Consider the following 15,735-nt stretch of genomic DNA (forward strand, 5'->3'; position numbering starts at 1 on the left):
TACGTCGCTTAGTGGAGATGGCTCCGCGCGATAAGGGCACGGGGGAGTAATGCAGGCAGTGGCCGGTTGCATAATCGCCTACCTCGAGTGATATTTTCCTGTCGCCTGCGCTCTGTGTTGACGTGAGCGAAGCGGAAATGTCATTGAAGGATTTTTGTTGTTGCCCAAGCGGCCACTTGGAGCGTGCGCCAAAAGGAACGCATCAGCAGCCATCACGGCCAGAGGGTCGGTCTCGCAGCCCATCAATCGTCGCCCAAGTCCGTTACACGCTCCTGATGATGACTACACACGCCCGACGTAATGTTAAGGAGATCGAATCCGCCACGAATCCTTCACGTGCTGCGCAGAAGGATTTCGTGGCGTTTGTTGTTTGTATTTGCGCGCCACTGCCAATGCATTAATTGGCAAAAAAAATATTTTATATGGAGAAAACCGCAGAGCTTGGGCAATTGTTGGTAACGCCGCCTCCTCGCCGCGTGGCTTCCTTCCAGTTTCTCTGTGGTTCTTCAGCGATTGCGAGAGACAACAACTTGCACGAAGGAATATAAAACTAAACATTGACAATGCGTCTACTTTGAATCGGCGTACCTTACATTATGCGTGACACACGCGTGGACACGCATGTGCAGGTACATACGTACACGATCTCTCTCTCTCTTGCACTGAACCATTGCTTTCTATGCACGTGTTTATCAATCATGAGGCGCGGGCAGTGTGTAACGACTTTATATTTTGTGTTCTTTAAAATAGCGGTTGCTTATCACAGGCCACTAAAAGCCCAAAATGCCAAGCCGCCAGCAACCAACGGCACTACGTTAAGTGTAATGTATAGCTACTATAGTTAATACGTTACTTTCTTTGAGCAAGCTGATTTGCGAGAAGGCAGATTGGATGACGTTGGGAGCAGTGGCGTGGTGGGGTCTCGATGGGGCTTCGGGGCACTCCGCCCCACGGAGCCTTAAGTTGTTTACGGCAAAAGGGTTTTTAGCAGCACAGACGCTGCTGAAACATAGATCACAACGAGGGTGTGGTGAGGAAGCAGAGACATTTAGTGAGCCCGTTGAGTCAACAGGAGCCGTGGACGTTGCGGAACAGAGCAAGTTTGCTTGGCTTTTTGTTGTTTAGCCGATAATTCAACGTCCCCGCTCGTGCACGCTCGGAGGCCGCTGCCGGACAGTTGAGCTGCCGTCCACAGAGGGGCTTTGTAGGGAATCGTGACCCCCCTTTTCCAGAGATCCCATGAATTGTCACGATTCGCGATTGACTCCGCTGATACTCAGGCATTGGAACGGTCTTCGCGGGTCTCGCTACCAAGGGGGAAGACCTAAGGCGAGACGGTGGGGAGACTGTGAGCGCAGATCGTGGGGGTCATTACGTGTCGCCTTTGCAGCAGCAGCTGCGAGATCTGTCCGGAGGGTTGAGAGGGTTGGCGAGGAGGCGCGGTAGCGACAACGGATTTGGCCGGGATGTCATCATCCCTTACTTGCTTAACGGGCACTGCCCTCGTCTGTACTGCCTCGTGCGCACGCGGTTGTACTGCCTCATTCCCAGCATTAGCCAGAACAAGCACAAACGAAGGCAATGTCAATAGTGGATGTGAACACGAATGCCTCGTTCGATGGCTGAGCACGAGAGGGCGCTGTAACACAGCGTGTGGTGTCGCGAATTCCACCGTGCGAAGCGAGCGGGTCAACCTCGTTTTGTCGTGAACTTGTAACGACGCGTCATTGATTCAAACTTTTTTTATTTTACCAGGTAAGGCCCACTGAGCTATATAGGTCTTTTTTTCTGAAGCGAGCTGGTCACAAATGATAGCTCAACGAAGTGGCATATCGTGTGGAAATGAATAGCAGCCAAATACTCTAAATGCACATTTCCAAATGTGGAGGGGAAAACCGGAGAACCCAAGGAAAAATACACGCGACCACAGGGAGAACATGCAAACTCCAAATATACAAGGGTCAGGGTCGGGATAGAACCCACGACCTCCTGTATACCAGACGAGGTAGTTAATATCTCGCCACCGCGGTACCTCGATTAATCGATCAATATCGATTCTTAAGCTCAAGATACATGCATCAAACCGAGTGAGTCAGAACATTTGTATTAGTATACGTTGTGTGTAATGGGTTTGTATTAGTATACGTTGTGTGTAATGGGTTCAGGTGCCACGTCCAGCCACAAGAGGCCGCTACGAAATGTATGACCGGGGTACGGGAACTGTTATAGACTACAATACAACTGGGATGGGTGACTGCCTGGAAAGCTCAGCTGCTTTGAGCCTGGTTCGTACCGTACTTGGATGGGTGACTTGGAAACACGAGGGGTCGTAGACTTGGGCCGCTAGATGGTAAGAGCAGCACAATAGATTCCTGAATCCACCAGTGCGAAAGTTTAAACGTCACCACTCGTATAATGCGTGGTAGCTCTTTTCCTGGGTTCTTCAGTTTCTTCCCAAACGAAACCAAACTCAATTTCATGGAATCGACCACATTTTCTAAATTTTGAAAATTGCACCGCACATTCCTCAATTGGGATTATACCCAGCAAATCATCGCCCCTTACTGGCAGACTGATGCTTCCGGCCACTTGAATTCTCACCTGGTGCATCTAAATACTGTAAACGTGAAAACTTTAAATCTTTTGACAAAAATAATCTCGAGACTCAATTGGGCTTTACTGGGTAAACAAAATACGTGTTTGATTATCACTCACACCCCCCTCGGTGAGCCAGATGACAATAAGTTCAATTCCTCGGTGGTTACTTCCTCATCCCAGCCGCTGTGGTGGGAAGTGAATTCGGGACCCCGGGGGCTGGAGACCCCCACGATCCCCGCTGCTCTCACTGGGGGGCCAAGACCCCCCCTATACACTGGCGGCCTGCGCGTTACCTTTCCTACTGGCGTAACATCTTATGTATTCAGACTATTTTCTTACTGCAAAACACTATATAATAAAGTATACAATCTCATTATGCGTCGTTGCAGATCATGGCTACTGTGTAAACTGATGAGACCCAAAAAGCCTAAACCGGTCCAGAATGTGCTCGCTTTAGTACAATGCCGCTGGATTAATATTGAACCAAAGGCCAAGCGGGCCGATTGAAATTCTGGATGTCTCCTAAATAATAAAGAGACTCGAAACAACAAACGCGTCCCACGCGCGCGGACCGACACGTGGGGCCCGTATCGCACGTGTCGCCTCCATGTCACTGCCAACCCATCCCCTGCGGCCCAGGGCTCCCAGCGTCGACCCCGGCGGCCTGGACGAGCCCCCGCAGGTACGGCGAGTCTGGGGCACCCCCCTGATTCCAGCGCGGGTTGTCCCGCATCAGCTGCCGCGCCAGCTGATCGGCGGGGTTGAAGCGAGCCCGGGGCCCGCTGCCTTCCCCCCACGCCGCGTCCCTGAGCGCGGCCCGAGCCGGGCAGGGGTCGGAGTCCCCAGGGCCGCACCCGAGGAACTCCACGTCGCCTCCTACCTCGGGCTGGGACCCCGGGTCCAGGAGGAGGGCTGCGGAGCCCGGCTCGCGAGGGTCCTGGGAGGGTTTCCCCGTCAGGCCCCTACGCTCGGCCTCCACCAGGAGCTGCTCCATGGCGGGCACGAGTGTGGGCAGCAGCTCCTGCAGCAGGTCGAGGTTGTGGGGTGGGGCAGCAGGGTCCGTGCTGCTCCAGTCGTGGGCGAGAGGGTCACTCGGGAGCGGGATGTACAGACGTCCTCCCAGAGGACTCGCCAGCGGCGTCTGGCGTTCGAACGAAGGTGCCGAGTCTTGTTGCGACGGACGTGAGTGTCCCCGTGCGGAGATCTCCTCCCGGACTGTGAGGTTGGTGGCGTCTTGTGTTCGATCCTGAAGATCGGCAGCGTCTTCCTCTTGCCCTCGACGGCTGGTGGCGTCTTTTGATTGATCCCCAAGGTCGGGCGTGTCTCCTGGAACATCGGCGGTGTCTTTTGATTGATCTCGATGAGGAATGTCCGTCTGATCTTGCGTTTGAGGCGTGTCGGTTTGACCTGTGAGCTGAGACACGTCGGTCTCATCTTGAAGATGGGAGATGCCTTCAGCCTGGTCTTCGACAGTGGAGGACACCTCCTGTGCGTGCACCAGGGGACCGGGGGCATCTTCCGCGAGCTCTCGATGACCGGAGAATCCTTCGGCTTCTTGCGAGTCCCCTGGCGTGGAGGTTTGGGCCGTGGCTCGCTCCATCCTTGAGCTGCCGCCTTCCCCCAGCCCCTCCATCTTCACACAGCAGCAGCAGCGGCAACAGCTGGGCCGTCACCTTGGCGACCGCCTCTGTTTACCTCTCGTCGCCTAGCAACCTGGCACGTGCCGCGAGCCGGTGACGTCACGCGGCCGCTTCCGATCAGCGACACCCCCCACCCCTCCACTATTGGTTTCGCGGTATCGATCCTGGTTATTGGGATTATTACGTTACTATTAGATTATTGAATCGATTGTTTTTTTAATATCATATTCGCCTGTAATATGTTCGTATTAGTAAACGTGCAGATTATTTTATAGCGAGATAAAACAAGTGCAAAATAGGAGTGCAAAATAATCGATTATTGTACGAAAGATGTTAAGCGTTAATCGTGAACGTTGAATCGCTTTTAATCGATTAATTGTTCCTCGTCTACCCCAACTCCCCCGCCCCCACCCCCCATCGAACCACGTGACCCTGCGCCGCTCTCCCGGAAAGGAGAAGACGCGGAGAGGGGGCTGAGCGCGTCTTCTGGAAGAGGAAGATGTCTACCGGCGACTGGGGCTACGCGCGTGCGCAGTGGATCAGAGGCGGGAGAGGGGGGGGAGAAAGGGGGAGGAGAGGGGGGGAGGAGAGAGGGAAGAGTGGGGCGAGTCGGGGGAGAGAGGTGGAGGAGGAGAGGGGGGAGAGAGTGAGCGGGAGGGGGGGTTACATAAAGCAAAGTTTTAAAAAAAAATACGAAATGAACGAAGCAAAGTGCCGACTACACCGAGCATCTTCTTGTTTCCACTGATCGTAAAAAATAAAAAAAGAGCAAAAAAAATAAAAAAAGAGGAGGGAGAGGGAGGAGAGAGGGAGGAGAGGAGGGAGAGAGGGGAGAGGGGGAGGAGAGAGAGGGGGGAGAGGGGGGAGGAGAGAAGGAGGAGAGAGAGGGGGAGAGGGGGAGGAGAGAGTACAGAGTGGGTGGGGACCACAGAGGTAGCGAGGGGGGGGGGCGAGAGGGCGTGGAACGTGCGTGGAGGTGGGGGACGAGCTAGGAGCGAGAGAACGGAGTGCGGGGTGGTGGAGAGGCGGAAGGGAGCGGAGAGCGCAGAAGAGAGTGGTGGGGAGGAGGATTGAGATTGGACATCGTGCAGCTGAAGCGGGGAGGGTTGCAGGGACAGGAGGAGGAGGGGAGAGCTCGGGGAGAGTTCGGGGAGCGTTGGGGAGAGGATGTGAGCGGCATGGCCCTGGTGACCGTGCAGAGAGCCCCCAGCCCCCTTCCCGCTGACATCTGCCCCGTGGACGAGGTGAGGGCAACTTCGGGGGGCGACTCCGAGCAACTCGAGGCGACTTGTTGGTTGACGAACTCGAGTTGTGGTGACTTGGGTACTGAGGTTGAGGCTCGGGACAACTTGGGAGTTCGATGGGAGCCGAGGTCTACGAGTTCCGAAACTTGCGTCCTAGCGACTTCTGTTCGCTGTTGTTGTTTAGTTGTGTATATGTTGGGGGGGGGGGTGTCAATTGTGTGTTCTTTGTTGTATTCTCGCATTTGCTGGTGTCTGTGTGTTGTCGTGCGTGTGTGTGACCCGAATCGTATGGGGAGCGGTGGCGCAGTGGTTAGCGCGCTACGCTGCGCTATGAACCTGGCGACCCGGGTTCGATTCCCGCTCATCGGCCAACACCCAGTGACGATTATCTGAAACGGTCCTGGGCCTTCCCTAGGTCGACTCAGCCTCAAATGAGTACCTGGTGCGGTGTGTAAACATCGTCACTGGGGAGACAAAGGCGGTCGGGCGTGGTGCTGGCCACCCACCCCCTCGTGTACCGTTCTGGCCTTCATAGGTGCTCGCTAACAGCACTTGCCCCTACAGTCTGTTAAGGCTAGACGGGGGATCTTTGTCTTGTGTGATCTGCATCGTACAGTACAGTAGTTGTGTGTTGTACCTGTTGCATTGCAGTGGGTGTTTGTCGTGGTGGAGCGTGTGGTCTCCTGTGATGTGTAGTGATTGTGTTGTGTGTGTGCTTGTGTAGTGTTTGTGTTCCTGTGCAGTGTGTGAGAGTTGTTGTGTGGTGTGTCTGCTACAAGTTAGTGTTGTTACGTTGTTGTTTAGTGTGTGTACAGAATGTAGGCATCTCCTGTGTGGACCCCACTTCACGTGTCTCTTGCTGTTGTATATCGCGTGTGTGTAGTGGTGTGTATATATATACGTGTTGTAGGAGTGCAGCTGGTGAGGGTCAGGGTGTGATGGACACGGAATGATCTAGCCGTGTCGTGCGTGCGTGTGTCCCCTCGCCTCCGGTGTCCGTGCAGAATGCCTCTGACATTCCTGACATGAGCCTTACCGCGTGGTGGTGACCCCCCACCCACCCACAGGTCACGTGGGTGGGTGGTGACCCCCACCCACCCACCCTCGGGTCGTGTGGGTGGTGACCCCCACCCACCCACCCTCGGGTCGTGTGGGTGGTGACCCCCACCCACCCACCCTCGGGTCGTGTGGGTGGTGACCCCCACCCACCCACCCTCGGGTCGTGTGGGTGGTGACCCCCACCCACCCACCCTCGGGTCGTGTGGGTGGTGACCCCCACCCACCCACCCTCGGGTCGTGTGGGTGGTGACCCCCACCCACCCACCCTCGGGTCGTGTGGGTGGTGACCCCCACCCACCCTCAGGTCGTGTGGGTGGTGACCCCCACCCACCCACCCTCAGGTCGTGTGGGTGGTGACCCCCACCCACCCTCAGGTCGTGTGGGTGGTGACCCCCACCCACCCACCCTCGGGTCGTGTGGGTGGTGACCCCCACCCACCCACCCTCGGGTCATGTGGGTGGTGACCCCCACCCACCCACCCTCGGGTCGTGTGGGTGGTGACCCCCACCCACCCACCCTCGGGTCGTGTGGGTGGTGACCCCCACCCACCCACCCTCGGGTCGTGTGGGTGGTGACCCCCACCCACCCACCCTCGGGTCGTGTGGGTGGTGACCCCCACCCACCCACCCTCGGGTCGTGTGGGTGGTGACCCCCACCCACCCACCCTCGGGTCGTGTGGGTGGTGACCCCCACCCACCCACCCTCGGGTCGTGTGGGTGGTGACCCCCACCCACCCACCCTCGGGTCGTGTGGGTGGTGACCCCCACCCACCCACCCTCGGGTCGTGTGGGTGGTGACCCCCACCCACCCACCCTCGGGTCGTGTGGGTGGTGACCCCCACCCACCCTCAGGTCGTGTGGGTGGTGACCCCCACCCACCCTCAGGTCGTGTGGGTGGTGACCCCCACCCACCCTCAGGTCGTGTGGGTGGTGACCCCCACCCACCCTCAGGTCGTGTGGGTGGTGACCCCCACCCACCCACCCTCGGGTCGTGTGGGTGGTGACCCCCACCCACCCACCCTCGGGTCGTGTGGGTGGTGACCCCCACCCACCCTCGGGTCGTGTGGGTGGTGACCCCCACCCACCCTCGGGTTGTGTGGGTGGTGACCCCCACCCACCCTCGGGTTGTGTGGGTGGTGACCCCCACCCACCCTCGGGTCGTGTGGGTGGTGACCCCCACCCACCCTCGGGTCGTGTGGGTGGTGACCCCCACCCACCCTCGGGTCGTGTGGGTGGTGACCCTCCAACCCACAGGTGACGTGGACCTCTGCGTATACACTCACACACTTCACTGCGGTCGAAGTGTGAGGAGGCCCCCACAACAATAGTCGTGTATATTCAAGCCCCTTGACATGACTGATACGATCAGCAGAGATCTTTTCTGTTGTGTACTCGGTTATAAAACAACCCATGCCTCCGGCGTCTAGTTTTTAGCCACACGCGCACACATGCCGCCGGCAGTGGCGTGATTTATCCCCAGGTAATAATGGAGTGAGTTGGCGGTGCCTGAGATCAAATCGCCGGAATGCGCCCATATCTACAGGAAATCTCCGAAACTAAAGCTGCCTTTGAGCCTGTATCTCGCTTGGAACAGTAGTTGCTCCTGTGCCCATCGGGTTGTCGTAGGCTGCTGTGGGGCCTCCGTGGAGAGCAGCAGAGCGCCGTACGGCAGAATCCCTGGTTGTACTGCACTTTACATGATTCCACTCCTACGTTGACCTTTCCTTCACCAACCAACCCGCACTAACCAGCGCGGTGAATGTCAGTCTTCTCAAATATCCCATATGACCCTTGCAGCCCTAGATTGACCGAAGGGACTCTACATGATAAGGTGTATTGGGGAGTTATTATCACGATACTGGCATGTACACCATGGAAGGTCTTATTGCCTCCGTAAATGAAGAGAGCAAAACAGAAACGGGTTGAACGTGACAATTCTTGGATGAGTACGCTTCAAAAGGTAAACTACCTATTTCATATTCTTTGGGTCTTTCGGTAAAGTCATGTAGATAGGTTCAAAGAATATACCAAAAAAACTACGACGTTTCAATCGCAACAGAAGCGGTCATCATCAGGGAAAGGGGGTTAGCCTCTAAAGGCAAACTGTTTATAAAGGTTTAAAGATGGGTGTAGCCCAAGTGTGTCAGCATCATAGGTAGGGCAGCTAATGTTAATGTCGGGAAAACAACGACACCAGCAGTGGGTCTCCACCAATCAAAGGGCCGCCAGGCAAACTTTGCACCTCGCTCCACACACACACACGCTGCTGACGGTGGAGGTTGCTGCTAGAGGTGATGGTAGTAGTGCGTAATGATGGTGCTGGTGGTGGGCTTCCACCAATAAAGGGCTGCCAGGTCTAAAATGGAAACATTACAGCCAGTTATGACTTAAACTGGTTGATAACGTCCTTCCAGTGATTGCTGAGTTTGTACCCATCTTCTCGACATTAACATAAGCTGCCCTACCCATGATGCTGACACACTTGGGCTACACCCATCTTTAAACCTTTATAAACAGTTTGCCTTTAGAGGCTTATCCCCTTTTCCTGATGACGATTGCTTGTGTTGCGATCGAAACGTCGTAGTTTTTTTCTTTGAACCTATCTACGTGACTTTGCCGAAAGACCCAAAGAATATAAATTCCTTCAGTCACGAAAGCTTTAAGTCAAGATTTAACTCCCTATTTCATGTGAGTTATCTGTAATTATTTCCGAAAAATACAGTAGGCCCATTCAACTGTGCTTTACATTTACGCTTGAACGGTTCCACTGAACCAGAATGAAGGTCATGGGGAGCCCAGTGCATTTCATGCAAAAAGGGTGGGGTTAACTGAGTCACGGGCCACATTTTCCACAGGGTCCTGCACGGAGATGTTTGGCCGCCACTTGCAGTGTCGTGGTCAATAATGGGAACCCATAACTCTGTTTCCATTCATAAGACGGGAGAGCTCACACGACTATACACAAATATCAACATTTCTCATTCGTATTAAAATTCTTCCAGTATTCTTTTAAAAGTCCACGTTTCAATCCAGCTGCTGGATGAGGGCCTCCCCAAAGCATGCGGGTCATGTGGGTTATTTGACCAGACTCAAGCACGCTGATCGGCGAGCGTTCAAAGCATGTTCATGAGGACATGGACTTAAAATACAACAATGCATGTTCCTGCGTTGCCGTCTGATGCCCATCACGTAGCCCCCACACCACCCTATGACGACCTCCGAGTGCAATCTAGTCGCCCATTCGAGCACCATCCAGACCCATCGCTGCTTGGCCTCCCGAGATCGGGCATAATCACCCGGTGATTTGGTCAAAGGCAGTCGGGGAGCGGAGAGGCCGATTGGGAGGTGGCTGTCGCTGCGCGACCTCGTGGGGAGCTTTTGTCGCAACTCCTGGTGGGCTCGCACGCCTCTCTCGTTGACCGGCGCTGGAATTTTTACAGATGCTAACTGCGGTATTTAACGTCTCGCTGACCTCCCTAGCAACTGACTGTTCCAAAGTGCTCCGACACATTCGTCAATAACGCTGCCTTAAAAGGAACTCTATGATAGGCGACGATTTCAGCAGTGGTCCTCATAAACACAGAGGGCCATTTCCCACAACATCATCTGTTATTTTTTTTGCTTTCAAGGGAGTGTTATTGACAAATGTATTGCGTTTGCTTTTATTATATGTGCTTTTGCGCCGCTGGCAACGCAGCATCACTTAATAATTGGTCCAAAGTGCTTTCGCACTGTGAGCGTGGCAGTAAAGATTAGCGCAGCACGCCCATTGTAACCAGCTCCACATTGTTCTCGATGTAATAATAGTGCCAATCGCGTTTACCCAGTAAAAGCCTCTCTGAGTCACAATACTCGTTTTCAAGAGGATCTGTAACTGTTTGGTCGATTCCATTCATCTGGGAGGAAACTGGAGTGCGCAGAGAAAATTCCAACGTGAAATTGTAACTCAAAACTGCCATCTCTTGGCCACCTTACTGCCCTAGCAAGCCTGAGTGGTCACCCATCCACGTACTATTCAGGCTCGGTCGAACCTGGTTGGCCTCCGAGATCTAATGAGGTCAGGCGCTTTTAAGGTGATTTTTTTTCGTGGTCACTGTGTGTGACACCGCAGCCCAGTTGCGCTGACCCCTGTTGAGTGTAAATCTACCGAAGATGTTTCCTTGTGCATCCAGCCACTGGGCCACAAGGCGATGGCTCTCAGAGCACCGACGACGCTCCCCCTCGACGCGGGGCTCTGTTGTTGTTCCTCGCACGTAGTCATCGGATATAGTCCCTCGACGCGAGCGCTTAAACAATGCCTGTTGAGACGGGCAATGTTTTATTGATTGGGTAAACCTCCATGACTGTGCTTGTGCAGTGTTTCCCGTCTATTGTGTGGCAAAAGGGTGGATTGCGGTGGGGCTATTTTTTTTATTAAAGCACGCAAAGAAGCAAGGAGAGATGCATGCTTGGAATTGCACTTAGAGGACAGGGAGAGGAATACATACTGTGGAGAACACACGCAGGACAGAGACCGCTTATTGAACGTGAAGCTAAATTGTCCACTCTTCAGGACACGTTCTTAGGAGGCGACAAACGCCGGTGATTGAGCCTCGTGATGAAGTGACAGCTGGAGGAACGAAGACCCTTGAGAGGATAACCACCGTGGAGATGGAGCGATGAAATTGGCTCGGGAGACAAGTGCTCGATGGATGGTTAGGTAACAGGCCTGTGAGGGATGACGTCGGCTTGCTTAAACCCGCTGGATTTATCACGGCCTCCGCAGTAAAATTAGTCAGGAAGTGCGTGCAGGTCTGGGTGCGATGTTAAAGTTCGTCCGTTGATGGTGTCAACGAAAAGAAACACTTGAGGAAGGAAAGAGGAAACCCACCTCAGCCGTCCCTCCCTGGCTACGACTCGGGAACGGTGTGCGGTGGTGCGAGGTGAAGAGGGGGGTGAGTGTGATGGATGGGACGGATGGAACTTGAGCCCGTGGACCTGGGCATGGGCAGATAACCTAAAGGGGAGATAAAGGAAACGCACAATTTGAGAATTCCTGTACAGCGAGGAGGGAAATGTGTTGACACTGCACTACCTATTTCATACAAAACAATATAACTCTTCCTTCGTATGTTTTCTTTTCCACATGCAACTTTTTAAAGTATTTTTCTTACACAACCCATTGGCTGCACAGCCTTCTGGGAGGGCATCTCATCAGCACCGCTGGTTCATCTTTATCAACAGCACAAGCAAACTCTGGCCTGGTTTTGACATTCACCGTCTCATCAGCAACGTCAAGCTTGCCTGAACCACTGCTGGTGCACTGCCCGATATTAATAGGAATAGATCCTCGTTCACAACATGACATAATCATTGAGGGACGTTATGTGGAATGTTAACACCGCCTATCTGGCCGTTGCCTGATGATGCTCGTTGTAATTACTGGCGAAACATTGTATTAGAATTGTAAATGTTGTGGGTCTATTCTCCAACACACCGGTGTGTACCGGTGTGTATTGTATTAGTAACGAATTGGCATGTTTTGTTTCCGTGACAAACCTTACTAATTGGCTGTTTAACGACACATTCATATTTATGCGATCTACCAAAAAAAAAACCTCTTATGGACCGCCTATCTCTTAAACACGTGTCTGTTTGCTCTCACGATAGATCCCACGACCCACGTGCTGCACTGTACAACAGCGAGCCGCTGTGTGACCCCCGGCTAAGAAGACTCGCGCACAATCCATTCGTTTATACGAACCGCACGAGGGTAGCGAGGTCGCTGCTATGGAGGCATTGCCAGGTCCTTGCGAGACGCACTCTCATTATTTACAGACAAGTCACACGCAGGGAAAGAAAGAAAGGCAGTGCGCATTTTGTCCTAATTCAATTACTCTTTGAGTATACGGAGAAGATCCTTTGCAGGTGAAGTTACGCAGGTGGCCCTGGAGGTGGGCGATTGCACGGATCTACTCGGCGCCTTCGTCGCAGTTTGAATTTCATAAAGAATCTAAATGCGAATGCATCTCCACAAGGTGCTGCACAAAATAACAAGCTGTGCGTGTCCTTGTGGGGAAAGACCAGGCAAGGTTTTAATGCTTTTCAACTTGGGCTGAAAGCATTTACGGACCGTCGGTTTTGCTGCCCTTGAATTGTGCTGGTCTGTTTAGGATCAGTGTCATTTGAAGAAGGGACGTTGCCTGAAACGTTACATGTTATATATGTTTCTAATTTTCTTCTAGACAACTGTTATTGATGAATGTGTTGAACTGGTGCATACGCTCTGGCCGGCTGTCCCCAAACGGGGGTCACGATAACTCTTGTAAAGGTAATCCGAGAAGCCTTCGTGAAAAGTTGTGATACTATTCGAGACTCACCTGATTAGAAACCGGCCACATTCGCCAAAGGGTTGCCCAAAACAGCAGCAGAGAAGAAGCGACATCCCTTTGGATGGAGGTTGACTGGGGGCTTTGTCAGGAGTCCTTGGGTGCTTGAGCCAAGAGTACGCATAGGGGTGTGGGGTGAGACCGAGCATTGGTGGAGGTGAGTCCACGGGGTGATCTTGAACAGGGTTAGGGTGATCTTGAAGAGGATGCAGGATGTTTGATTGACTCTGCCGGCTCAGTGCTTCTGCTACTCGGAGCGTATCTGCGTATGAGTAGCACGGTGGGAACTGAAGCCTCCGCTTGTGATTGTACAAGATGCCTTTTGTGTTTAGGCAGCTGGCAAATTAGAGACATGCAGGCCTGGAAGTGGTCCCACAAATGGTCCGTGCTGGAAAGGACATTGAGTTCTGTTTGCTGTACGAGTAGCACTCCTGACTTGACTTTGTTAGGTCATTTTAAAAGCATTTCCTCTTCCCCTGCCTTCCAGAAATTCCAGAAAAATACTTGTCCGGCATTTATCACTGCATGTCTTACGTAACTTAAGGTCGTTTGTACATCTGCAGCGTTTGTGTATGGAGTACGTACGAGCTTGTCTCTTGTCATCCTTCCTGTTTTAAACCACCGCATGGCAAGACAAAGCATTTCTCTTCCTCCTGTCTTTGCACTGCTCAACTTTTGAACTATTATCGTCACTCTTTGTCTCTTTCCTAGTTCCTCTGGCATTGCGGCTCAATTTAATGAACACTTTCGCTCTTATCTGCTCTGCCATCATTCACGTTTTTAGTTGCTGTCTGCTTTGTTTTTTGTGGACTTCGGGCCAGAGAGATCAAAATGTATCCGAGGGCGAATGCTTAACCTCCCCCCATCCCTCCTCCAGCGATTTTGATAAATTGCCACCGTTCAGAATATCCATAACAGAAATTTATTTGGGTTAGATCGCGTAAATATAAATGTTTCGTTAAACCCACCACCACCCGACACAGCCAATTAGTAAAGGTTTGTCACGTGAACAGAACGTGGCAATTCGTTACGAGGACAGCACAACGGTGTGTTGGAGAGTACACCCACAACATTTACAATGATCGGTTCGATTCAAGACTTTTTTTATTTTTAAGATCGTGGTTGCAGGAGGCATGCAATCCCAAAACACACAACGTATACAAGTTCGATTCTTAAACGCAATTTAATTGATTGGATTTATCGCAGGCTTGTGAATCGAACTCAATCCAAGTACCGCTCCGCTCCTGTCTTCCACCACGCGTGCCGTTTCACAAACTCGCTTTTGCTTTCGGTGTCAATTTTGCCGGTCCCATTGCTTCCGTGCCTTTTGCCAGCGCCGTTGTTTCACCACCGGTAGCCGATGACGACAAGTGACGAACTTTTGAGTTCTTTTTATTTGTGCGGCACCACTGCTGACGGGATATCAAATAATTTGATTCATTTTGAAAACAAAGGCACTCGAAACTTCGTGGAATATTTATCACATATTGGTGCATTCTGGGGTAAACATTTGCACTTCAAAACAATTGCGACACTGCAGCACCAACTTTGGTGTGGATTTTGGTTCGTAAAGGAAACGCACATTCCTATTCTTGGCCAGGTCAAAAGTTTAAAGTAGCACCTTTATCCATGTGCAGATAGTCTTTGCACGTGTGTGTAGCAAGTGGTCGTGGAGAGCAGTAGTGTAGTGCTTATCGCACTGTGCTATTCATCTGGCGACCCGAGTTTGATTCCCGCTCACATTCGACATCGGTGACGAAGGTCTGAGCCAGTCCTGGACACCCCCAAGGTCGACTCATCATCCTCACTTGAGTACCTGGTGTGTAACCATCAGCAAGTGGGAAGACAAAGACGGCTGGGCGTGGTTCTTACCACATGACCTACTTGCCTGCCTTGCCGGCATTTGTAGATACTCGCTATCACCACTTGCCCCTGCAGCCTGTGTAGGCTACACGGGGGATCTTTCCCTCTGCGTAGCAAGCCCTTGGTGGGTAAGCTTGTTTATCAAAACGGTCCTCGCATTCGGAATATTTTTTAGCCGACATACAATTCCAGTATAACAGTCGCCACATTGTCCGATGTGGCCCTGAGTGTGGGAGAGCCCACACAGTCAGCAGCGACCTTGAGCGGGCGGCCGCGATGAGCGTTCTCAACGGACGCTCTGTGTCCGCGATGAATGCGGTGGCTCTGTGCGTCGCTCCGGCTCGACTTGTCGATGTAAAAATCAAGCGTCGGAAAAATTGTCGGCAAACTCGTTGGCGTGTTTAAGTGGGGGGGGGGGGGGGAGGCGCTCGTCACTGGACCTCCGTTCAGTCCACCGCACGTCGATCTTTGCCGGTTTGGCAGGGAGCCGCTGCCGTGCCCGTGGCCTAGTCACTCGATGATCCGATTGAATTGCTCCGCTGCACCAAATAATTATCCTGTGGCATCCGTTGTTGGGCGTCCAAAGTTAAGCCTTTCTCAAAGTTACCCAATTTCGAATCTCCGCATTATTAAATAAGTCTAGGTACGTGTTATCGCGCACTCTTATGAGTCTGGTCCATGACGAATGAGCGCTAATCACAAGTATATCTTTGGAAGAATACTGCAGATTTTTTTTTTGGAAAACTGCTACAGACGTAAGGATGGATCCCAAACATCTGCTGCTGATAACTGGTTCCAAATCTTCGGGCCGGAGACCCCGAAACCGCACCGGCCGTATCGCTCGAAGTTTAAATTTCGATTTAAAGCTTTCATGACTGCAGGGAAGTTTGCGCGCAGGTACAGCGGCAGGAGATGACCGTGGGTCACGGATCATAGACGGCGCGTTGAGAGGGAGCCGTGTTTG

The 15,735-nt window shown here is 52.8% G+C and overlaps 1 protein-coding gene across 1 annotated transcript in view; it reads left to right on the top strand.

Moving 5' to 3' along the window:
* Nucleotides 1–5,143: 5,143 nt before the first annotated feature.
* LOC144945242 (uncharacterized) overlaps nt 5,144–15,735 on the top strand; it is a 34,718-nt gene continuing 24,126 nt past the window's right edge. The window contains exon 1 of the mRNA XM_078873603.1: nt 5,144–5,482. Within this exon, the coding sequence (XP_078729729.1) occupies nt 5,417–5,482 (66 nt within the window). The 5' untranslated portion in view covers nt 5,144–5,416. The remainder of the gene's footprint in view (nt 5,483–15,735) is intronic.

This window comes from Lampetra fluviatilis, chromosome 37 (assembly GCF_964198595.1).
Source record: "Lampetra fluviatilis chromosome 37, kcLamFluv1.1, whole genome shotgun sequence".
NCBI classification, from domain to species: Eukaryota; Metazoa; Chordata; class Hyperoartia; order Petromyzontiformes; family Petromyzontidae; genus Lampetra; species Lampetra fluviatilis.